The sequence below is a fragment of the Mesoplodon mirus genome, assembly GCF_964341445.2.
Source record: "Mesoplodon mirus genome assembly, chromosome: 19".
In the NCBI taxonomy this organism is placed as follows: Eukaryota; Metazoa; Chordata; class Mammalia; order Artiodactyla; family Ziphiidae; genus Mesoplodon; species Mesoplodon mirus.
In genome coordinates this window covers 1,252,603-1,277,739 of record NC_138995.1, presented here as the reverse complement: position 1 = coordinate 1,277,739, position 25,137 = coordinate 1,252,603, and the positions used below count along the sequence as shown (strand labels likewise).

Genomic DNA, 25,137 nt, shown 5'->3' with positions numbered 1-25,137 from the left:
ACTGCTGGAACATTCGTGTACACGTTTTTGTGCACACATTTCCTTTCTCTGGGAGTGACATCATCGGGTCAAATGGTAGCTCCATGTCAATGCCCTCAATTTCTTCTCTCGCTCATTCATTCACACATGGTCCACTGCAAAGTGAAAACGTGGGCCCCTTGTTAAAAAATGATTAAGAATCTTAAGGCGAGGACAGCAGAGCATTCGACCAAGCCCAGGGTCCCTCTAAGTGCAGGTTCCTGTTGTAACATGGACAGTTTGATGCTCTGCAGTAGGCTCGTGTGGCTCCACGCTGATGGCTGTGAAGGCAGTTGGTAAGCTGTAAAAATACTCCCAATGCCACATGATGTCCTTCTGGTCAAGGACATTAAGCTGATTGCATTTAATAAGATACAGAGCTGTTTATCCACATGGAAAGAGTGTAAAATTTTAAGCTCTGATATTTAAACGCAGTATCTTTAAAAAATGATTAACTTTTGTGTTGAGCTGATTATTATTTTGTTTTGTTTTTTTTGAGCTGATTATTTTTAAGAAATCAGTGTTAAAAATTCAACTGAGTAAACTTGAAGACCTAATTAGCTTTATTCAACAATTTATGAATCAGGCTGCATGCCATCTAGCAAGCAGAAAGGCTTCTAAAAGCTGTACAAAATGGAGGTTGTTATAGGCACAGGAGGGTGGGACAAGGAGGTTAAAAGGGTGGGTTACTTCCAGCAAGGGCACCTTCCCTTAGGGGATGCAGGGGTCTTAGGCAGATCATCTCCCTAGTGCTGACTGATGGGTTTAAATTTCCACTCTAGGGAGAGGCTAAAACTTCAATTAAATTAGGTATTAAGTCTTGATAGGCTTAGCATAAGTGACTCCATTTTGGACCTGTTGCTACTTTTTAACAACATTGGGAATAGTTTTAGATGTTTACGCTTTCAGTGGTCTATGTCCTTTTGCCAGCCGGGACTCCTATTTTTATTTATTTGCTATGGGGAAAATCCCACCCTGGACCTCTCATTCTAAGACAGCACCCAAAAAAATATTTGCTTTTCAATTTAAAAGCTAATTAAGGGCCTCCCTGGTGGCGCAGTGGTTGAGAGTCCGCCTGCCGATGCAGGGGATGCGGGTTCGTGCCCCGGTCTGGGAGGATCCCATATGCCGCGGAGCGGCTGGGCCCGTGAGCCATGGCCGCTGGGCCTGCGCGTCCGGAGCCTGTGCTCCGCAACGGGAGAGGCCACAACAGTGAGAGGCCCGCATACCGCAAAAAGAAAAAAAAAAAAAAAAAAAAAAAAAAAAAAAAAAGCTAATTAAGGTTGATTTTTACTACTGAGAACTTTATGGTGCTTCCAGCAAATAGGTTACAAGCCACAGTGTGGTAAATTCCACTAGGACTCTATGAAATTTTCTTTTTAGTTGATCCTGTTTCTTAACCCAAAGATAACACCACAAAATGATGAAGCAAACTTTTCAACACTGGATTGCCTACAAAAAATAATAATAAAAAATTAAATGTTTAAGCTTTGACATTTAAACTCAATATCTCAAAAAAATGATTAAATTTTGTGTTGGACTGATTATACTTGAAAGCAGGAGCTATTTAGTCGCACAGATATAGTTTTAAAAAAATGTTTAGGCTTCATTCTTTCAGAGATTTCCTAATTGAATCACCTGGATACATCATGCTTAAGATTCAGTCAGAAATACACCAGAGATGCTGTCTAAAATAATCGGTGGGAAGTTGGATGAAACAAAATGATTAATCATCAATAGCATTACATACTTATTTGTATCTCGACATCACATCAACTCTGTTAATTTTATTATGTCATCATTTCTAATAATATTTGTTATACAAATAAAAATATTTTCTTTGTAAAAAAAATGTTTAGTCTTTGACATTTAAACTCAGTTTCTCGAAAACGATTAATTTTGCGTTCCACTGATTATATTTAACAGAGAGGGAGCTATTTAGTCCCCGGGAAAAAGTTTAAAATGTTTAAGGTCTGCTACTTAAACTCATTTCCCGAAAAGGATTAACTTTGGCTGGGACCTCTTCAGCCGGAACTTAGCAGGTAAGTTCCGAGCCCCGAGGTCGCAGGACCCGCCTCCACAGCGAACTGCCAGGCGCGAACCGGCACTCGCGGGTCACGAGACCGCGCGGCGCGGGAAGCCCTCCCTGCGTCTAGGCGGGCGGGGCGCCGGCTCGGAGACCCGCCCCAGGGGCGGTGTCCCGGCCGCGCCTGCGCCGTGCTCGCTCGGGCGGGCGCGCGCCGCGGGGGCGCGGCCGCGCGGAGGCGGCCGCGCGGAGGCCGGAAGGAAGCAGTTAGAGGGCGTGGCAAGCGAGGGAAGCCCGCCGGCCCGCAGACAACCGTCGCGGCCTGATGACGTCGCACAATGGCCGGCCCCCGCGGGTAGTGGATCCCGTTTGTTCCGCCCGCGTCGCGCCTCAAGCCGGAGCCTGTGAGGAGCGGAAGGGCTGAGGGACGTCTTCTCCGCGCCGCCCCGACACCTGCGAAGCCGTGGCCCCCTCTCTGCCCTTGCGCTGAGGTAAGTGGTGGCGACGGCGAGAGGCCGGGCCGGCGGGAGGAGGAGGCCGAGGCGGCCGGGCGGGGAGCGTGGCGGCGGCGCGGAGCCGAGGCCCGGGAGCCCGCCGCCTCCGCCTCCGCCTCCGCCTCCGGGGAGCGCTCCAGGCTGACCCCGGCCGAAGCGTTGCTCTCGGGCCTCGGGAAGGGGAAGCTGAGCTAGGCACGATCCCACGTTCCGTCCGGGCGAGCCGGCCTGGGGGTCCTGGACCCCCTCAGCTCGAGCGCCCGACAGCAGCTTCCGCTCTCTGCAGTGGGGTTGATCTCCCGAAGCTGTCATTTCTCTTCCGGGATATTCGCGTGGCACTGCTTTCCGCCCACAAAGATGGGGTGGGGGGCGGAAGGAGGCACACAGGTTCGCCCTCCGGATTGGGGACAGGCTCTTCGGGAGCTTTGAGCTCCCCGGAGCCTCCTGGAACTTGCTCCCTCGGCTTCTCGGAGGCACAGGTAGGACCTATTGGCTGTGTCCCAAGACGCGCGCCACTCTTTGGAATAAAATTCCTTGTGCCCCTTTGGTTAAGAGCCCAAAGGATGCCGGCCCCATTGCTGGGAGAACCTAAGACTTAAAGACTTTCAGCCTTCCTCCTGCTAAAGCTTCAGTTTTACTGACTACTTCCTGACAGCTGAGTTTGCCGGCCAGAGCGGTCGATCGTCTTAAATGAGCTGTTCAGCTCTGTATCTGTGAGAGCAGGTCAGTTCTTCAGATTAGTTTGGGGAGAATGGACGAAGGGGGCATTTAGAGATATAGCAGAGTGCTGTCATCTTCTCTCCTTTGATTCTCATCTCCTTCTTGTTGCCTGTGGAGTGGCCCTGTCCCAGAGCAGAGGTTGGGATTCTCAGGGTGAGCCTGGATCCAGGCTGATTCCCGCTTCCCAGGCAGGGGAGTCTTTGCCTGATGATTTTACAATCTGAGCACATGTGTGGAGCCCAGCCAGCTCTGGAAACCAATCACGTGTGTCCCAGAGGCTGGAACTTGTCTCCGGTTCTGGGTGGGAAACGATCAAACACTGAAGAGGTTTTTTCCTTTTTCACAGATCATCTCAAAAGGGGAGTGCTTCCTCCCTGACGAGTCGTTTGATGTCAGGTTTAGTCAGTCTGGGGATGGTGTCTGTCACCAACCCTGACATCCTTCCTTTGGAGGTTGTAAATCCATGAAGTTATGCGTCTGAATTTTAACCAGATGTACCAGAACTTGGGCATTCAGATAGGGACTGCTCCATTAAAACTTACTATCCTGGAAGGTTAGGCTTGTATTTCATTGGTGCTCCTTTGCCGAAACCTCTTTGGAACTCCTGTTTTGGTAGTAAACATACAAGCCGTAGTAAATATACAAGCCGTAGGAGAAAAATCAGTTGCATTCAATAGTCACACCCCATGTTTGACCAAAACCCATCTTACCTGGCTTGGGAACTCACCTCACTTACCAGACCAGGCTCTGAACAGCTTCCTGCGGTTTGTCAGAGTGACCCACCGTGAGAGAGGGAAGACTTGCTGCCCCTGAGAGTGCCAGGGCAGTGTTCTGCAGGTTCTACAGGTTGCTGAGAAAGAAGAGTGCCCACACGTTGTGTACTGTACCAGTGTCCTTGCAGTCAGGGCGCAGCCTTCCAGAATGACCTCTGGGAAACGAGGTGGCACCCACTCTGTGTCTCAGTTCTAGAACAGCCTTCTAAAAAGTAGGCAGTTACTTCAAGTTTCTTTCTGGCGTGCAACAGGTAGTTTATCAAGTAATGAGACTTTGTGATTTATTCAGCGAGCGTCTCTCAGTCGCCGTCTGCCTGTGTAGCGTGCTGTGCAGACACAGTGATGGACATTGTTATTCTGTTCTCCAGGCAAGTTCACTGTCTTGTGGGTCAAAGGACTAAAGAGTTCTAAACTTTGCCAGGAATGCTCGATGACAGGGTGATTGTGTGAGAAGAACAGACTGAGGAAGAATAGTGAGCCTGGGGGTTGTGAAGACGTGCAGAGGACCCTCCATTTCATCGTGTGCATTTAACAGACCACATGGTTTTCTTGGCTCCCGACACAGAGCACGTACTCAGATATTTGCCAAATTGAACTAATCTCAAAACAGGACACTGATGCCCAGAGAGCCAGTTAACTCGCCCAGAGCAGGGCCTGGAACACACACTGTCTTCTGATCCCCAGCGACACACCCCTTCTGTGCAGCGGGGTGTGACTCAGGTTGCTTCTGATAAGCAGGAAGATTCTTTGGCATGTTTTCCTCTGCAAGCTGTTCACCTGTGTGTAGCCTCAGATTGGAAAATCCCAGGAGGTTCCACAGGGAGAGAAGAGATGGGACCCCTTTGCTCAGGAGGTTGCCAGGGCCTCCTAAGGGTGACTGTGTGTCCCAGTGTGCCTAGGACAGCCAGGCTGTAATGGTTAACAGTGGCCCCTTTCAGTCTCAAACACGCCCCCAAGTTCAGACAATAAGTTATATGGTAGCTCTGCTACCAAGTGCCAGCCATTTGCTGAGCTCGGAGAAGCCAGGTGATTCTGAGCCCTTCCACTCAGGCCCTTCATGGGGCTGGGGGCGGGGGGTCTCCCAACAGACTTTGCAAACAGATAGTTGTGGTATACAGTGTGGCGAGTTTGGGTATGTAGTAGAATAACGTACGGCATACTTAGGGCAGGAGTTCTCAGCGGGTGGACCTCAGGAGGTTTTGAACTCCGAAAGTGGGGGATAAATTGTGTATGTCCAGGTTTTTGTAGGGAGAGGAGCCATCCCCTTCCTCAGATTCTCAGAGCAATCCGTGCTGCCCAGAAGACTGACAGCGCTAGTCCTCCCCCGATAGGAACAGGTGCACAGGGCCTTTCACTCTACCACCTTCTGGTCAGCACTGAAAACTGCCCGTGAGAGGAGGGAAGTTAGCTTTGTGCATGGAAGGTTGAAGTGATTTCCATAATACAAACTTTGGGGAGCATGCAGGCTCTGCAAGTACTTCTTTTTTTACACGCAGTACAGCAGTCTCAGGATTTTAATTGGAGGCAGCATTTCCTGTGGTGTCGGTGTAGAAGTGTGCACCTTTGTGAGGGCTTCTTATATGAGATTCACCTTTAGTGTAAGTGCCTAAGGTTCAAACTTTAGACACATAGAAAATAAAAGAATAAGTGACTGGTGTCACAAGTTTGATTCCCATATGGTCATCACTGTTCTTTAATAGTCTGTATGGATCATATAGTTACTTTTCCATCTCTGTGAAAATGTGTCTTTTTGGTTCTAGAAGGGCTAAGATAGCAACCTAGATGGATCAGCACAAGACTTTAAAAGGGAGAAAAGAACAACAGGCACAATCTACTGCTTCGGTAGAAGTCCCCGATTTACGTGAGGGCTCTGTTCCAAAAAAGAATGTGTAAAGTCAGTTAGAGCTCAGGTCCCATTTTCCTGTCAAAACAATGGCGGTAAGTGGGGATTAGTCCCTGGGCAGATAGCAGGAGCTCGTTTCCTGCATCGGGCAGGCGCCGGCACTGGGCACCTGCTCCGGCAGCAACTCGGAGATGCAAGCCCCGATTGCGCCCAGTGGCCACGTGGCCTTGGTTTCCTTCTCTGTGAGCGGAGCAGCATTTGTTTGGAGGGTTGATGTGAGGAAGTGGGTCGAGTGCCTGGCGCAGTGGAAGTCCCTCAGCAGGTGGGGGACTTGGTTTTATTGCACACGTGGTCATGCAGAGTTGATCACCCGGCACGTGTTGGATGGCTGTCTCCTGAGCACCCAGGAGACTGACCGCACTCTGGTGGGAGAGGGATGTGGGTGTTGGAAGCCATCAGGCTCATCTCATTTAGGTGTCGCAACGACTTCTGCAGTGGATGCTGTTTCCCCGTGTTTCAGATGAAGAAACTGGGGTCTGGCAAGTTTACGTAATTTGCCCAAGACCCTAAAGCTGGGAAGCAGCAGTGCCGGGATTCAGGTTCTGACTCAGAAGCCCACGCTGTGTGCCCTGTTCCATGTGTCCCAGAAAGACATGGCCCACTTGCTTGAGTTCGTATAGTTGAAGTTAGGCATTCTCTCTCCCATTTCTTACCCTAGGATTTAAATCGAAGTTTGCCAGAATATAAGAGCAATTTGGTTGGACCTAATCATGACGGAGAAACCTTTTGGCACCTGGGCCCCAAGAAGGGGCTGCTATCAAGTTACTAGTGAGGGAGCCTCTGTGCCATGAACAGGATAATATGTTGCAAAGCTAGAGTGTCAGTTGTGTGGATTTTAAACGAGTGAAGGGGACACTTCATTTTGATCACCAGTTGATTGATTTCAGAGGTGACTTGGTTCCCAGGGTTGCCATTAGACTGTATGATGTGAGAATAGAATTTGTCAGGTTTCCAGTAGGGATATGTCTGAGGCTCAGTGACCGGCTGCGCGTGACTGCCTGCCTACAGGGTCCCAGGTGCCAGCCTAAGCAGCTGGGGAATGAAAGTCCCTGCCCTTCTGTGGAGAGGTTTTGTTATATACAATGTAATAAAAACTGTACAAGGGTAGGCGTAGGACATCATACACAGAGGAAAATCTCCAGTTTTTACTGATGTCATTAGCTAAGGAGGGAGAGGCTGCCGGTTTGCCACTGGCCCCTGACTGGCTGCCCTAACGCCCCCATGCTCTGTCTGGAAGAGGTGCGGGTGCCGGGCCCTGTCCGCAGTAGCCTTGTAGCCTTCTTGCCTTGCTCGTTGCCCTGGGCTGCAGGGGTGATGTGTGTGGTGACAGACTCTGCCCTGCACAGGGAAGCCAGGAAGCCACGGGGCAGCAAAATACACCATTTTAGGGCTAACTTGTTAATAATTCTTTCCAGTAGTCCTACCTCTGGAGAGTGTAGTTAGAAGACTGAAAAGTGAATCATTTTCAAAGCTGTCTACTTTTAAGTGACTTTGAATGGATTGGTTGGTTTGTAAATTTCTTTTACTGCTAACCATTTAGTTTATTTATAAAGTGATGAATTTTAAGTAACTTGTCCTCATGTTTGCTGAATTTTAATAATTTCCATTAACAGCAGAAAAACAAAACAAAACTGTTTTTAACTGTGGGTTCAGATACCAGCTCTTGGTATGTGCATCTTTAAACATAGGTTCTCCTGTTGAAGGTATAAATTTAAAAGATACACTTTAAATTTTTAGTTATGTAAATGCATAAAGTAATTTTATATAACGTATATAAACACACTTGTGCGTTTCCAGATCTCACTGAGGTACCAAGTAGCATGACTGGGGCATACATTATTTTAAATAAAAAATTTTGAAGAATCACGTGAACATTAAACCCTTCGCTGTTCCTGCTATTTCACACCAGCTTAGTGGTTACTCGCACCCGTTGCGTGGTGGATGGTAAATGTTTGCTTGTAGGCTGTTTGCTGTCGATTTCACGCACACATCGTCTCAACCCACCTTCTGCAACCTGCGTTTAGAACCAATGGAACAATGTCCTATCTTTGCACATTGGGGTGGGAAAACCAGAAAATAGTCACTTTATAATTAAATCTAGTGAGTAAAAATAGAAATGAAATCTTCTAAAATGACACTGTTGGCCTTTTTATATAAGAAACTACTTAGATATGTAAGATTCTCTGCCAGAGTTCTTTCCCATGACCTGCCTGTCCTGGAACAGTGGTTCTTGAGAATCAGCGCACGAAGGCCTTCCGGGCGTCCCTTGCTGCTCCAGTAGGGTCTGATGCGGCCATCACGGCTGGACCTGGAGAGACGTGCAGGAACGGGAGATGGCCCATGTCCTGGGGGCTCTCAAAGGCAGGCCGGGTTTCTGTTCCAGACCCTGCGGGGTGACTCTGGAAGAGGCCCGGCGCTGCCTTCAGTGTTGCCACCTCCTTCCGAATGCACGTTTTCCTGAATTTCACAAGTAATTACTTTACGAACCCAAAAAGCTGTTGCTTGCAATGCCCGTCTTCTTGCCCACTGTCTGATAACCAGTCGGGGTGCCCTGTGTGGAGGTGGGCACGCCGGCTCTCTCGCTAGCTGGTGGCTCCAGACGTGAGGCTCCTGGCTCACAGCTCCGCGCGCTCGGCCTGGCCCGGCGGAGGCCTGGGATGCCGTGCCGGTGGTCTGCGGACTGGGGTCTGGGATGTGGAGGAGCCAGGCAGGGCCAAGCCCTCCTGCAGGTCGGAGGCAAGCCTGGGGCCCAGCAAAGCAGCGCGGGATTGACTGGCCCTTTTGCTGGAAGCTGTGAGTGTGTGTTCTCTTTGTTTTGCAGAACCGTGGGTACTGATGGATGTGGCCGAGAGCCCTGACCTGGACCCTCGCTCCCCAGAGGATGAAGAGGAGGAGCAGCAGGGGCTCTCGGACGATGACATCCTGAGGGAAAGTGGGTCTGAGCAGGATCTGGATGGAGCGGGGGGGCGGGCTTCTGACGTGGAGGACGAGGAGAACGTCGCCCCAGGACTGAGCCAGGAGGAAGAGGAGAGTCGCTCCGACGAGGAGGACCGGGACTCTGAGGCCCAGGAGCTGAGCGGGGGCCCGGCCAGCCCCCCGCGGGCCGAGGGGGACCGGGGGGAGGAAGACCGCACCAGCGACCTGAGGGACGAGGCCTCGTCGGTCACCAGGGACCTGGACGAGCACGAGTTAGACTACGACGAGGAGGTCCCCGAGGAGCCGGCCCCCGCCACGCAGGAGGACGATACCGAGAAGGCCGGGCCCGAGGATGACGAGGAGAGGGGAGAAGAGGCTCCCGGGGAGGACGGGAAGGCGGGCGTCCGCGGCGTGGAGGACAGGGAGCCCGTGGAGGCTGCCAAGGAGAAAAGGAAAGAGGACGACGACGGGGAGATCGACGACGGGGAGATCGATGTGAGTATTTGCCCAGCGGGGCGGCAGCGCCCCCGGAGGAGGGGGCAGGAGGCGTGTGCCGGGAGCCATCGCCGTGGCGATGAGGGAGCGCTGAGATCAGGGGATGGGGGCTACAGTCAGAAAACTGTCTTCCAGTCAGTAGCTGGCAGAAGTCCCATGGACCCTCACTCATCTGGTGCTGTTGGTTGGACCGTGTTAAAATTCTATATATATATATATATTTTTTTTTAAACAAGCAGTAATTTTCTGCATTTTTCTTTGCTGTCTTTAAGTAATATTTGAGTTAGCATTCAACTAGAACCATTGTGGATTTCAGTTCCTGTTGGGTTCTTTTTTTATATATATATAAATTTATTTATTTATTTATTTTGGCTGCACTGGGTCTTCGTTACTGCATGCGGGCTTTCTCTAGTTGTGGCGAGCGGGGGCTACTCTTGTTGCGGTGTGTGGGCTTCTCATTGCAGTGGCTTCTCTTGTGGAGCACGGGCTCTAGGCCTGTGGGCTTCAGTAGTTGTGGCACGCGGGCTCTAGAGCGCAGTCCTCAGTAGTTGTGCTGCATGGGCTTAGTTGCTCCGCGGCATGTGGGATCTTCCCGAACCAGGGCTCGAACCCGTGTCCCCTGCATTGGCAGGCGGATTCTGAACTGCTGCGCCACCAGGGAGGTCCCCTGTTAGGTTCTTGAGCCTGAAAACACTTCCTTCCAGCTTTCTGTAATATTTTAGGCATTTTTATCTTTGCCCTTCTTCTCTGCTGAGGGTCACAGCTAGGCCAAGCTTCTTTGGGAGGGTCCCTAAAAAGACCCTCAGGACTGGATAAAATGGGGTTGTGTGTCAGAACGCTTTGGCTTTTGACCAAGCCATCACATTCTTATAACTTATTTAAATTAATCTGGCCTTCAGATTAAGGACAAGGTACCCAGTAATAATCATCTTAGTTGTGCGCAGGTTGGGTTCTTATGACAGATGATTCTGTTGAAAGAATTTCCGTCATGATCTTTTAAGAAGTTGAGTCTGTGGGGGGAAGAGCCTGAAGTCCTGCTGAGAAATGCTTTTACTAAAAGGGGTTGAGAGAGGGACGGAGCAGATTGACAAGATCTGGGGCTTTTAATATCCCGGAAAGGAGATTCTGCTCACTGGAGAGTTGCTGTGGCGAGAGGTGTGAGGAGCGCCTCAGAACCGCTCTGGGTCGCCGAGAGGGGAGGGGCTGGTTAAGTGCACAACCCCGGCTTGCCAGAAGCGCCAGGCTCCTGTGACAGCTCGCATGGACGCTGCGTCACGGTGGCCGTGGCTGCGGCCTGGTTTCCAAAGACCGTGCTTCTCAAACTTTGGCTCACGAGAGCAGAACTTTGTGGGGCGTTAAAAGATTGCGTATGTAGTTACAAGCTTAGAATTTTAGATCTTTTATCTTCTCGCAACTAAGTGTGGGAGATGGTATCCTAAATTAGCAGCCGTTACTTATTAATACTGTACTCATTTAAAAGGGTATTGTCGGGACATTATCTATGAACACTCTTAGGTTTCGCCAGCTATGCTTCCCTTCCCATCTGGAAAGTTCACCTTGGCCACAGGCTTACCAGAGGAAAAGGAGATGCCATGAGACTCCAGTTAGTCAGTTTGGACGACATTTTGGGCAGAAGATGAAATCATTGGTTGAGGTTGCCCGTGAGTTTGGTTTTTCAGTTTACAAAGAGAAAAGCTATGTCTGCATCCTGCCACCAAGGATTGAGGGGCTCCTGATGACTGGGGTGCTGTGGCCGGAGGTTCTGGGCAGTCTGTTTCCATTAAGAAAGGACCAGTTGCAAGCTCTTCTTGCTTCAACTGTTGAATAAGCTGTACGGGAAAATTCATCTACTTTCCTGCCTTTCCATGATCATATGTGGACAGGTATGTGTCTCCCTGCAGGTCCCGGGGGGCCTTGCCGTCATCGCACCCCCGGGCTTTCCTGCCGCACTTAGATGTGGTGCCGTGGGACATTGGGTTGAACTGAGCTGGCCCGGGAAAGCACCCATCGTCTGGAGGTTTGCTGGTTTCCCCCAGAAACAGCAGGTGAAATAGAAATCCAGTTTGATTTTCTTGCCCACTTGATCCTAGATGGTTGTTTGGTTTGGCTTGTGCCTGCCTGGCACCTCTCACAAGGGCCTCACAGCCCTACTGGACCCGCAGGCTGCTGGGACCAGAGCACAGCTTCGTTCAGCCACGGGGTGGCCCTGCCCTTCCCACACACAGCCCCACGGACCCTGCAGTGTGTCAGGCTCATTGTGACACGCTGGGGGTGTAACTGGGAAGGGCAGAGCCCATCACCCCCCGGGGATAGGTAGGCCTGAACGGGAGCGGGCGCTGTGAGTGGAGACCTGGGCCCTCGCAGGAGCACACCTGCCTTCCGGGCTCCTCCCCATCCGTTAACCCTTGGCTTCCTTCCATGTCTCCTTCTTCCTGCAGGCTCTGCCTCCTGCCCCTGACTCTGTTACATCTGGCTCAGTGCCTTTGCTGGGCTTCCACAGTCTGAATTGACTGGGTCATTAGTGTGTTTGTTTCTGTTGCTCTTCCGTGCCCACACCTCCAAGAACACAAGTTCCCTAAGTCTGGGACCTGTGTGGCTTTCCCCCTCTATTCCCAGGACCTGGCACTTTGGAGGCAGCCAATAACTGCCCTCTAAGCAGACGGGCGAACTCCAGCTGCTTTGGGGCGTGTTGAAGTTGAGTGCCGTTGAGATGGGGGTGGCAGTGGGTGGAAGGTCTACACTGGAGAGCCATTCGCATAAAGAGGCAGTTCAAGCACTGCATGTGGGTGACCAGCACCAGCACTAGCCGCTGTTGGAAGAACCCAGTGTAGATGCACATTAGCTCGTGTTGAAAAACTACCGCTGGTTCGCTTCTCCTGCTCTCTCCATCCCAGTTCCTGTCCGTCCTTCCTTGTCAGAATCTCGGCGAGAGAGTTGGCCCCACGTTCGCGCAAGCACACACTCCTGTATCTTTCTCTCCCAAGATGGAAAGGGAGCCAGAGGTGTGCACTTGGGTCCATGAGCAGCCTGCTTCTGACAGGCCTTTGGCCTGGTCCCCTTTAGTTTAAATCCCTGCCAAGGAGCCTCTGGTCCAAGTGGAAAGTATGCATCCCGGGGGGCCTTTTCCCCATTGCTTTCAAGCACAGTTTGGTATCAGAAGTGAACTACCTGGATGTTTTTATGCAGAAGAAAAGGGCAGGCAGTTTGGCTCACACCTCGAAACTGCGCTGAGCTTTTCCACGTCTGGCAGGGGTCTTGCAGCCCCGCTGACTCTTTGAAGAGGCTCACCGTTCCCAGGGCCCCTCCTGCACTTCGCTGCCCGTCTCCCCTCAGCATCCAGGCCTGGAATTGCTGGGAACGGCCAGATGAGTGGAAGCGTCTAAAAGGCCTTGTGATTTATCCTCCTTTTAACTGAGAAGCACTTTTCTCTCCTGTCGGGGTACACTGTCCCTCTTTTTTCCCTTGTAGATTTTGGGTCACTGGGACAGGTGAATTGACTTGGGGGGGAGTCACCCCCACCCTCCCCAGCTTTTCTGCTCTCTTAGTGGTTTCCTTGATAGTGACATCAATTTGTACAATAAACCTTTGACATTCTCTTGTCTGAACCACATAGTTTATAACTCAGGCCTTGAATTACTTTTGTATGTTTTGGTGTGCTACCTTCAGATACAAATGCCCTTCTGGAAGTGCCACTCCCTGCTGCAGTGGGGATGGGATTTTGCAAACAGGACTGTGGGCCAACTATTTATAGCACCCGGCTTATTTGTGGAGGGGGGCCGAGGGTCCCCGACAGCCGACAGCTGAAGCGCGGGTGAGTTCGACTTCGTCAGCGGTCTCACCTGTGCCGGAAGCCACACTTAGGACAGGCAGACAGAGCAACCGGCCGTGTGAGGCCTGCCTGGCTCACTCCTGCACCCCCGCTGAGTTCCGCACACAGACCCCCTTCCTTCGTGGCCCTGTGATTCACCTTGACAGACTCAAGGCCTTCCATCTTTGGTCCATCCTTTGTCTCCTCCGCTTATGGACTTGGTTCTCTTTTTTATGCCTTGCTTGTCATCTGGTCGGCAGAACTTCAGCCACCTGGAATGTGCCGTCCCCGTGGGAAAGCGTGGCGTAGTTTGTGCCCTTCCTCCTTTCGTCAGTGACTGTCACACTGACAGGGTGCGCGCTCAGGGACGCGGGGTGGGCGCGCCCCGAGTGGACGGGCCACATGACTCCTTGGGCAGAAGTGGTAGCTCTGGGCCCAGCCACAGACAGACACACTTGGAGGCGTCTTCTTTGCAGGCAGTCTTTTGTCTTTTCTCCTGTTCACATCTACCTGCTCCTTTCGCGTCTGGACACACAGTATCTTCTGCCAAAGGGTTTCCAGGCGGGTGAGCCCTCGGGCTTAGGGATCTGGGGACGTCCACAGCACTGTCCCCTGGTGGGAGCCGGGGAAGCAGCCGTGGCGGCCTGGTCACAAGGGACTAAATAAGGCCTGCCACCTCCCTCGGGGTGGTTGGGGGGCCCGGGCCACTGTCCCTGCTCAGCTGAGCAGCCCAGAGCTCTGGGGTAGGAAAGCTCTCCTTCTGCCAGTGGCTGACCTGGCCAGAGCCCATGGAGGCCGTTTGTGGTTTTGTATTTACCCGCTGTGGGCTGGTCCCAGGTCCCCTCACAGGGGAATGACTGTCCGTCCCAGGTGCCGCTCCACCCACCCGATCACCTTTCTGAGGCCAGAGCATCACCTCTGGCCCCAAAGGGTGTGAATGCGGGATTATAGACCCGAATTGCTACCCCACTTCGCAGGTGCAGAATTGAGGGTTCGGGGAGCCCCTGGGTGGCCCGGGGGGTGCCTGGGCCTCTGCTCCAGGGCACGTGCCGCATCTTGCTTCCTTGTCTGCCGAGACTGCGGAGATGATGGGTGGGAAATGACTTCTTTTTGTTATTTAGATCATATACAGGCTTTGTGGTTTTGTTTTCGTTTTAAGGAAAATAAAAACCTGTGCAAAGGAGAAAGTGAGTCACCCATGCTCCCCTCACTCACGTTTTGACGTGATACCTCTGAGGGGTTTTTCTATCACGATGATACTCGCGCCCCGGCTGGGAGCTCTGGGTGCTCGGAAGGTCGGTGGGGGAGAGCACGGCTGGGGCGGAGGGCCGTGTCCACGGTCATGGCGGCAGGTGTGATCCAGGCTGCCCTGTGCCCCATGCCCTGTGCACACTCACCCCAAGGACACGCTGCTATGGTTCTCCTAGATTTGTAAACTGTGGAGGGCCTGGCACTCACCCCCTGAGTTAGTTGTTGGTGCCATTTTAGCTGTTTATAGACCCACCAGTTTGCTTCTTGCTGGACCTCTGCTCTCTGCTGGCTCTGGGATCAGGGGCTGCCCGTCAGAATTCCCACCTGACGGTTACAGCCCTGACCTGACAGGACGGCCGTCGAGCCGCTGAACGCTGGGAGTCTGGCTTCAGAGACCTCCTTCCTGAGCCGTAATTGCGGGAAACTCTTTATAAGATTTAAGAACTCCTTTTGTTTGTCCAGCACTTGAAAGGCCATTGTACTAAATGAATAGGTTAGTTGACATTTGAGGGTGTTCGATTGCTGAGTGATGTGTTGATGTTTTCGTCTGCTTGGCGTCCGAGAAGCCGCAGCATGCCCCCTCGTGGCCCGTGGCTCAGGGGACGCTGCCCGTCGGGGCTGAGGGGCTGGCTCCTCGTTGCTCCTGTGCATGTGGAGGGTGACATCTTTGCAGAAACACTTCTTTAACCCGATCTAGTGCACTAACTGAATCTTGATTTCTGAAAAGCAGTCACTCTGTGCTCATTTCAACTCCTGTGCATTGATTTCCCAAACAAAGCAGAAGATTTGAATGAGTTCTGACCTCTCAAAAGAGTTTTGTTTTTCTAATGAGAACAAACAGAATCTGCTCTCAACTTAGATGTGAGCTCCTGTGTGATAGATAATAGCACATTGAGGTTATGCCAGGAGGGAAGTAGTCAAAGGAAAACACGGCTGGGAGACCAGAAGGGCAGTTTTTTTTTTTTTTTTTTTTTTTTGCACATTTACTAATGTTTATTGAGGGCACTTCCACTAAGAAGTCTGGCTGCTGTGGAGCACTTGGCAGTATTTCGAAGCTCTAGTGTAAATGCACAGGAGCAGATCGTCGTATTCCCACTGTTCCAGCCAAGTCTTCTGCCATACAGCATAAAATCAGCACATTTTCCTCAAACTGAAATCATTTTCGGGGTCGGGAAAATGGGGAGGTGTTGTTCACAGGGTGCAAATTTTCAGTTATAAGATGAATAAATTCTCGGGACCTTTAAAAAAAAAACCTTGAATAACTTATTTAATCTTTCTCTCTAAAAGAAATTCTGCTGACTCTCTCTTTTAAGGGATATAACTGAGGCATCTGTTCTTTTTTGTTATAAAATGCCTTTTAATAACTTGGTATTTTTAAGGCAAAAATTATACAAATATTTAAGCTTTTTTTTTTTTTTTTTTTGCACTACACAGGCCTCTCACTGTCGTGGCCTCTCCCATTGCGGAGCACAGGCTCCGGACGTGCAGGCCCAGCGGCTCCGCAGCACGTGGGATCCTCCCAGACCGGGGCACGAACCCGCGTCCCCTGCATCGTCAGGCGGACTCCCAACCACTGCACCACCAGGGAAGCCCCAAATATTTAAGCTTTAAAATAAGTCATCATAAATCTAGGGTTTGCCTTCAGTATTTCTTCATTCGGTAAATATCAATACTTGCTGTTTACTCTGAGCCTGACGCTGTGCTTGGAGCGGTGACCTGTGGTGAGCAGAAGGCAGGGTCCAGTTGGGCAGCCACGACGGCTGGGACCCATGCTCCAGGGGCAGGGGGCTGTGGGACCGGTTGTGAAGGGAGATGGGGGGCCCTGAGGAAGGGGACTCGAGCTGCGATCTGGACATGAGATGAGTTACATGCTGGGGAAGAGAGGCAAGAGTATGGTCAGGCTAGACTTGCAGAGGTCATGGCACTGTGGGGAGCCTGTGGAAGGGCTCAGGAGTGTGGACACCATCAGGAAGCAGTCCCCAGGCCAGATGGGACTGGGCAGTAGTTTGGACGAGGGTGGCGCTGCAGGAGATGGGGAGAGAAAGGTCCAGGTGACTCCCAGACCTCTGCCCTGCTTGTGATCCCTTGCTTTGACCACATGAGGGCGCTCTGGAATGCGCTGGGACCCGGGGGTGGGGGTGGGGGGCAGTGAGGAGCTCCATCTTGGACTTACCTCCTTAACTATGTTAGCAGGGCGCTGGATACCCGCCCAAGCTGGGGGCGATCCCGGCGCGGGGTCTCGGGCACAGGTGGGGACTGCGGAGGGTGCAGAGCGGGGTCCACGTCGAGGCTGCTCTTTGGAATCCCCGGGGGAGAGGCCCGCCTGGGCTGTGGTCTTTAAACCCTCCTGCGTTCTTCCAAAGCCATGGTTAGGGTCTCTGGACCAAGCACCAGAAGAGCAGGGCCCCGGTCTAAGCTAAAGGTGGATACGCTCGCTGGCCTGAGTCGCCTAACTTCCGTCCTCCTTGCCCCCAGACTTTTAAATTAGAGAAAGTGTCTAATTTAAAGGACATAAAATATTTTGTCCTGTAAATTTTGTTTAAATGTAAAAAATTTTAAAACCCTGAAGTGTAGCCATTTCCTGCCCAGAATTGCTAATTAAGAGAAACATGATGACACCCTGCTTTTTGTCATGCATCACGTACTTCACAGAATGTTTTTTGTCTTGTGTGATGCTACACTTTGGTGGGTAAGCTTTGAGAGAGCCCCATTGTGTGGATGAGGAGCCTAAGATTTGGAAAATGTACGTGAACTTGGCCACGTGAGTGGCCAAGACCTGAGTCTTGTGACAATACCCTTTCTGGTTTAGTGAAGGCCGTGCGTGGTGGTAGGTGCCCCTCCTGCCTCTTCCCCTCATGAAGACAAGTCTCTCTTCAAGTCACGTTGTCCTCTGTTTCAGGATGATGACCTGGAGGAGGGTGAAGTGAAGGACCCCAGTGACAGGAAGGTGAGGCCTCGCCCCACCTGCCGATTCTTCATGAAAGGTAATTGTCTGAGTGAGGGGCCTTTGCGCGGCCCGCTTGTGTGGCCTCGGCTTTTCCTGGGACTGCGGTGGTGGTTCAGCCCTGGGCCTGTGCAGGGCAGTCCTCAGGGCCGGCAGTGACGGTCTGTGGCGGCAGTGGCAGTGCATCGATGTCAGCTGTGGGCCTTTCCTGGTCGCTCTAATGCCTCTTTCGGAGGGGAGCCAGCCTGCTCGTTTCACCCTGGGATGCCAGGCCCACCTGCCTAGCACAGACCTGTATCTTCACTGTAGACAATATTAACTCTTTTTCTAAGTGGCCCTTCTTATAAGGCCAAATGCCCCAGCCACCAATTGTGACGTTTTCCCACCTCTGTAAGGGGAGTTGCCACTTTCTGCAAGATGTCTCAGAGGCATCTTTCATTTGGAATGGACTTCTGAATAGAGAGGGTCGGCCTCTGAAGGCAGCAAGGCCCCTCCCTCCTGAAAAGTGGACGGAGTGAGTCACATAGCTGTGACAGTGGCAGTGTGACAATGCTGATGAGCAGTGGGCACTCAAGCCCGGGAAGACGTGTCACAGCACCGTCTGGTGTGCGTCTGTGATTGAACGTTTCCCTTGCACGGCAGGAAGGTATTCTTCTCCTGCCCTGGGTTTTGCTCTGACCCTAGATGCCTCGCACAGTGACCGGCCCGCCCATGCAGCCTAACATTCACAAGAGCTTCCTGTACTTCTTTTCCAGATGTTGTGACACCATTGTCCACTCCTCCTTCACCAATATCAAATTCCATACCATTCAGAGGCCAGGTTAAAGGTACAAAATATACGATATTCATCTCTTTAGTACCTCACAGTCCCTCTGCTCCGGAGGCCAGACTTCTTTCTCCTGGATCCAGAATACTGCCGTGCAGCCAGGGGAAGGGGGAGACTCTGAGGGCAGAGAGCGGCCATGACAAGGCTCACGGGAGCTGCGTGCTGCCTGCACGGGGGGTGGGGGCATGGGGGCGGTGGAGCCCCGTCCTATGAGTGGCCTCGAACAAGCCTGTCCCTTGTCCCGAGGTGACCCAAGGATGAGGGTGCACAGGAACACTCGGGACCCCGGTCAGCGTGTGCTGGGGGCGTGTCCTCTTGGCCGTGCTAATTCCGTGCTGCTGGTTTCTGCCGAGTGGGGGAGTCCGGCTCGTCTGAGTTAGATGGCCACGCAACGGCTCCGTGTGCGTTGTGCCCGTGGAACGGGAGCGTAGCCGCCCTCGGGATGCACATACGTGTGCAGTACCTTGTAGAAGGTAAATTGTTACAGGTCTTCAAAGGCTTTGGTGTTTTAAGCGTCATTATTTCAGAAAATTTAAACTTAAGCCGAAGACTTCTTTTTCATAATGACGTCAGCCCATCTCTGGAATTTCTGCAGTAAAATGATGGAGACAAACACGCATGCATACACATGTATGTACTGCAGTCATTTCCAGTTAGCACTGTCCACAAACCGTGTGGTTCAGAAACCTGGCCATGGATCTAGACCAGCCGGAGGCCCCCGTGGCAGCAAGGGCAGGAGGCAGAATCATCCACTGTTGAGGCCACAGAGGCTCTGGTCCAGGTGCTTGGGTTCCCACTGCTGAAGTGCTTCCCAGAATTTAGCCCCAGAAGCACACCACCATGAAGCGAAGTTGGTGGTGGTACTGCAGGTCAGCGTCACCGGGAGGTACCTGGACAGGGTGCCCTCTCCAGGGACGTCGGGGGGGGGTCACGTCACAGTAGGAGGGGAGGTGCCTCCAGGTCACACCGAGCGCCCAGTTGGGGTTTCGGGGAGTGAGACCAGTGGGTCAGGCATTTCGCAGTGGAAAAATCTGAAGCTAGTGGTAAGTGGCCTTTTTTGCAGTTTAATTGGGCCTGTTCCGTAACTTGTTTCCGGAATGTATTTTTTTAATATTTAGTCACCTTTCCCCCATACTGTTTGTTTATTCTACAGAATAATGTGATAGAGTACAGAAGGAAATGGGTGTTCTGGAACATATCCTGCTTTTTCTTAGTTATGAGAAAGGTTTTGGATGTAAATGTTTTTGCTTACCTGCAGTTTGTAAGATTGGTGTTGAATTGAGATGAATGCATTTCAGTTCTCTCCAGTAGCAAGAGAGTCACTTTAAAAATGAAATGAAGTTTTTCACGTTTGGGGAGGATGTGGGGAAATGGAACCTCATATCCAGCTGGTGGGAACGTGAACCGGTGTGGCTGCCCTGGGCACAGCCTGCTCAGTGTGATGGACGGAGCTGCTCTGTGAGCCGGCCACTCCCCTCCTGGTTGTCTATCCAAGAGAAATGAAGGCGTAAGCCACGCGAAGACTCCTACTAGCAGTATAGACACAACAGCTATGTGACTATGTGGAAACACCCCCAGTGTCCATCAGCTCATGAACGGATAAACAAAATGTGGTCCATCCTGATGCTACAACACGGTTGAACCTTGAGTACACAGCCAAGTGAGAGAAGCCAGTCACGAAAGGCCCCATATTGTACAGTTGCACGTACAGGAACTGTCCAGAGTGGGCAGATCCATAGAGACTGAAAGTAGGTTAGTCATTGTCTAGGCCAGAGAGGGATGGGCAGCCATTGAGTCCAGGGTTTCCTTTTGGGGGATGGAATGTTCTAGAATTAGGGGGTGGCAGTGGTTGCACAACTTTGTGAATGTACTAAAACCCACTGAATTGTGCACTTTAAATGGGGGTATTTTATGGTATGTAAATTATATCTTTGAAGATGCTTTTTAAAAAATGTTTGTTAGCTCTATTTCTGTTGTTATTGTGATCTGCAGGTTTATTGTTAAATTGCCCAAATGGACACATTGATATTTGTGACCATTGACAACAAAATGTACTTCGGAATACAAACTGAAACGTTTTAAAACACCAATACTTTGTTTATGGTGTATTTTTACCTGTCTTATATTTAGGTTAAGTCATCAAGACATGAAGTTCTATCCACAAAGGCATAAATAGCATTTTCCTTAAACTGTCTTCTGCTTTGGGTCTCTGGTTACCTAGCTGTCAGTAGCACCCAGCCCGTTCTGTGGGCCAGGCCTCCTGTGTCCTCTCCTTCCCGCTCTCTTTTTCTCTCCCTCCCTCTTTCCCTTTTTAAAATTGTGGTAAAATACACAATATAAAATTTACCATCTTAGCCCTTTTAAAGTGTACATTTCATTGGCATTCAGTACATTCACGTTGTGGCCATCACCACCATCCGTCTTCAGAACCCCTTTCATCGTGTAAAACTGAAACTGTCTCCGTTAAACACTAGCTCCCCGGCCCTTGGCATCTGCCCTTCTCCTTTCTGTCTGTATGAATTTGACGGCGCCATGTGCCTAATAGAAGTACAGTCTCACAGGATTTGTGCATTTGTGACTGGCTTATTTCACTCAGCACAGTGTCCTCAGGGTTAATCCAGGCTGTAGCAGGTGTCAGGATTTACTTCCTTTTCAAGATTGAATAATATTCTACTGTGTGGATGAACCACAGTTTGCTTACCCATCATCCATCAGTGGACATTTGGGTTGCTTCCGTTTTTTAGCTATTATGAATAATGCTGCTGTGATCATGGGTGTGCAAACATCTCTTTGATGCCCTGCTTTCAAATCTTCTGAGTATATACTCGGAAGGGGGATGGCTGGGTCAGGTGGTCGTTGTGTTTTTAACATTTTGAAGAACCACCCTGCTATTGTCCACAGTGGCAGCGTCGCTTTGCATCCCACCACTGAGCCCAGGGTTCCGCTTCTCCTCGTCAGCGCTTGTTTTCCGATTTCGTGATAGTATCATTGTGGGTGTGAGGTGGGGCTCTGATTTACGTTTCACCACGATTAGTGCTGTGGGGCATCTTTTCATGTGCGTTTTGTTCATTTGTGTATCTTCTGAGAAATGTTTACTGCCCTTTTTTTGTTGTTAATGTATCCTTGGCTGCCTTGGGTCTTCGTTGCTGCGCGCGGGCTTTCTCTAGTTGTGGCGAGCGGGGGCTCCTCTTCGTTGCAGTGTGCAGCCTTCTCATTGCGGTGGCTCCTCTTGTTGCAGGACACGGGCTCTAGGCGCACGGGCTTCAATAGTTGTGGCTCGCGGGCTCAGTAGTTGTGGCTCGTGGGCTCCAGAGTGCAGACTCAGTAGTTGTGGCGCACGGGCTTAGTTGCCCTGTGGGATGTGGGATCTTCCCAGACCAGGGCTCGAACCCGTGTCCCCTGCATTGGCAGGCGGATTCTTAACCACTGCAGGGCCAGGGAAGTCCCTACTGCCCACTTTTTAATCCCTGCATCCTCCTGTGTTTAAAGCAGCAGGTCCCAAGGTGTGTTCTTGAGACCCAGGGGCGCCCTGAGGTCAGTGTTCTAATGACACTCACACTGCGGCAGGCGGCAGGTGTCGCCCACTGTATGTGCACCGAGAAATGGCATCCGGGGTAGAGCGGGAAGATTCATAGTTAAACTTTGTGTTGGGGTCCAGGTCTTTCTTTCTTTTTTTTTTTAAATAACTTTATCGAAGTATAATTTAAATGCCATGAAATTCGCCTGTTCTAAATGTCCAGTGATTTTTATTAATTTACCAAGTTGTGCACCCAGCACCACAGTCCAGATGTAGAATGTTTCCGTCCCCACCACAGCCCCTCAGTGTGTGTCTCCTCACTCTTCCATCTGACGAAACTACACGTGCTCACGGAGCTCCTCTGCTGACACTGAGGCATGAGGGTCGCCTCCAGGGAGGGCGTGCCAGGTGTGGCTGTGAGCCCAGAGGGCCAAGTCTCCTCCAGGACACCCAGGAGACCAAGACAGTGACTGTGCTAATGATAAGGTTCGGGCTCTCAAGTGAAAATCAGAATTTAATTATTTGATTTTTATATATTCTGCCTTCCTTTTAGGAAGTAATTTTTAAAAACCATGAAGCACTTTAAACTTCTTTATTTTATTTTGACAATCCCTATATTTGTTACTTATTCTGAGTTGTTGAGACTATCAAGAAATGGGACCAAGGAATATTTAGGTAAGACCACTGTGTCTTATTTAGAAATAAGAAAGTCTTTGTTTAAAAGCATTTTGTATGGAAACTAGAGAGAGATTGTAAAATTATCTCCGCTGTTGCGGTGGGACGCATTGCAAATGCAGTGACATGCGGCTTATAAATGCCATCTGGAGGCAACACACTGATGCCAGTCAGACCAGCAGTCAGAATTTTAAGGTCTGTAGTGTTTCTGGACCCACCGGCAGCCACACTCACACATGCTCCCCTTACACCACGAGCGAGATGGGCTCCTTGGGCTGCTGTGTGGTGTGTTTTCCTTTCCTGTCGTCTCTGTGTTCAGGTCCTTGGTTTCTGCTGAGACTCAGGTAGGCTTTCTCTGCATGTGTCTGTTTCACTGGTAGAGTTCGGGTTTGTTACTTCTGAGCTTGCAGGTCCCTTTTTTGTAGGTATATTTATTGTGTAGTGAAGAAAAGCAGGGCTCAACACAGAGCGTATCATACAACCAGGAAAAAAATGGGGATGGATATACTGATTGACTGATGAATCGATCCCCCACAAATGGATCACTGCCTTTGGTGCAGGGCCCTGGAGATGGGGAAACATCACTGAGTACCTTTCTGAGTACTTGGATGCCTTTGTTGACCTGCATTCCCGTGCCTCACCACGCCCCACACCACACTGCCACGCTGCATCCTTTTCTTGTTTTTTTGGTTTTTTGGCCGTGCCACAAGGCTTGCAGGATCTTAGTTCCCGGACCAGGGATTGAACCCGAGCCCCGGCAGTGAGAGCGCCGAGTCCTTAACCACTGGACCACCAGGGAACTCCCAGATCCTTTCTCCTTGTTCCCTTTGGGCTCATATCCCTGTCCACGCAGAGTCCTTACAGAATAGTAAGACTATTTAGTCATCCAGTCACAGTCGCGATCCACATAAATTTTGTGTTCGTGAAGTTTCATTTAGAAGCAGAAAACTATACAATTTCTAAACCAGTAGATCTATTTTTGCTTCAATTTCCTGGAGAAATTTTTTTCCAAACAAATTGCTTTTTAAAATTATGAAGGTAATATGTGCTGACAGAGTCAAAACAATAACAGTTTGGGGTGTACCCTTCCAGACTTTTTTCTACACAATTAAAAACTCACTTTCCAAAAGGCTGGTGGGATTACACTATTCTTGCTGCTCTTCCTCCCTGCGGGTGTGGGACGTCTGTCCTTGGCCGTGTGTAGACGGCCCACACTTCTTCCTGGAGTCGTCTCCTCCTTCTCTTTGGAGGCCAGGGGCCCAGACACATGCGGTGTGGACCTTAGCACTCTGGGAGCCGGGGCCCGGGGGCGGGCGTCTCGGGGACGATGCCCCAGCCCTTGCCTCTCACCCTCCTCTCTCAGCTCTACTCATCCACCTGCGCCTCCTCCCTCCCCTGCCAGCATGAGGAACGAAAGCTTTTTTTGTCAGTGGGCTCAGGGGTGATGTTTTTGTTTTGTTTTGTTTTGAAAATTTTTTAAATATAAGAAGAACAGAGAATCACAAATACTCATTTATCTGCTACCCACATATTTATTTTAGATTTTTAAAAATTATAGAGATGCTGTGGTTTATATTGTTAATACTTTTCTGTGCTTACAGTTTTCTACAATGAGCTTTTGTTACTTTTAACTACATAAGCAGTGTGGACTATGACATGAGTGTATAGGAGTCAAGCATTGAAGAAGTATATGACGTTTTGGAATTCTTTATTTAGAGATATGACTGCATAGTCTTTTTTCTTTGAAACTCTCTGAGTCTCTGGGATTTTGAACCCCCTGTAGTATATATGTCCCAGCCTCATACTTATATGTGATCTCTCCAACACTTTTAGAAATTAAAAAGTTAATTGGTTATTTTTGCATTCTCAGAGAAGCAATTTTTTTAAGTATACTTTATTTCATATTTAATTTGGAGCATTGTATTATTAAGTTGGTTTTAGTACAAGTTTAAATATTTATAATGTTTAAAAGGTAAACTTTAGTGTTTCTTTAAATATCAAATGATTATTTCTCTTTAATTTACATGGTACAAGAAAAAACGTATTTTGTTGACAGAAACATTCAAATGGAATATCATGGTTAGAAGTGAATATACATTAAAAGATGGCTTACAATTTAACTACATGCTAACCAATTGAAAATGTTTTTTAAAACCACTTAGATATTGTATGCCATATTTGTTTTTTAAGCCTATGTATGTATTACCTATTCAAAAAATTAAATTTTAAAAAAGTGATTCACTCACTAATTAATTTTAAAATGTAGACTTCTTGTCTCCTGTGCTGAAAAGTCAAGTGGTTTTCTTGAATAATCTTGGTGTTCTGTTGCTGAATAATGCTAAAAGTTGACCTTCTTAATTCTTTGTTGTAAAGTATAAACACCCAATTTATCATTGCTGTCTATGTGTTTTCTCTCTAACGCATTTTTTTAAGTACCAGAAATAGCCTGAAGTGGTTTGGTAGGAGAAACGCAAATGTACAGAGCTGGTAAAGACCACCCTGGCGTGAACGTGCAAAATTCTGATCATTTTTGTGCTTCTGGTTGATTTCTGTTTCAGTACGGGCAGTCTTTTGAGTCAGAATAACCACCCTGTCGGTGCACATACAGGCTCCCCAGGGCGCGTGTGTCCTGAGCAGCAAACCCTAAGGCAGGGCCGTCCCGGTGATCGGGGCGCTCTCGGGCTTTTCTGTTTCAGGGGAAATGAAGTGTTCCTATGGTGACTGTGGGACAGGGGCCCTGCGGGAGCCCTTTAGAAGGTGCCGCGCGCAGG

At 50.0% G+C, this 25,137-nt stretch overlaps 1 protein-coding gene across 1 annotated transcript in view; it reads left to right on the top strand.

Moving 5' to 3' along the window:
- The first annotated feature begins 2,361 nt into the window (after positions 1 to 2,361).
- The window catches only part of ZC3H18 (zinc finger CCCH-type containing 18), a 49,131-nt gene continuing 26,355 nt past the window's right edge, over positions 2,362 to 25,137 (top strand). The window contains exons 1-3 of the mRNA XM_082608219.1: positions 2,362 to 2,535; positions 8,756 to 9,345; positions 17,304 to 17,388. Coding sequence (XP_082464345.1) covers positions 8,770 to 9,345; positions 17,304 to 17,388 — 661 coding nt within the window. The 5' untranslated portion in view covers positions 2,362 to 2,535; positions 8,756 to 8,769. The remainder of the gene's footprint in view (positions 2,536 to 8,755; positions 9,346 to 17,303; positions 17,389 to 25,137) is intronic.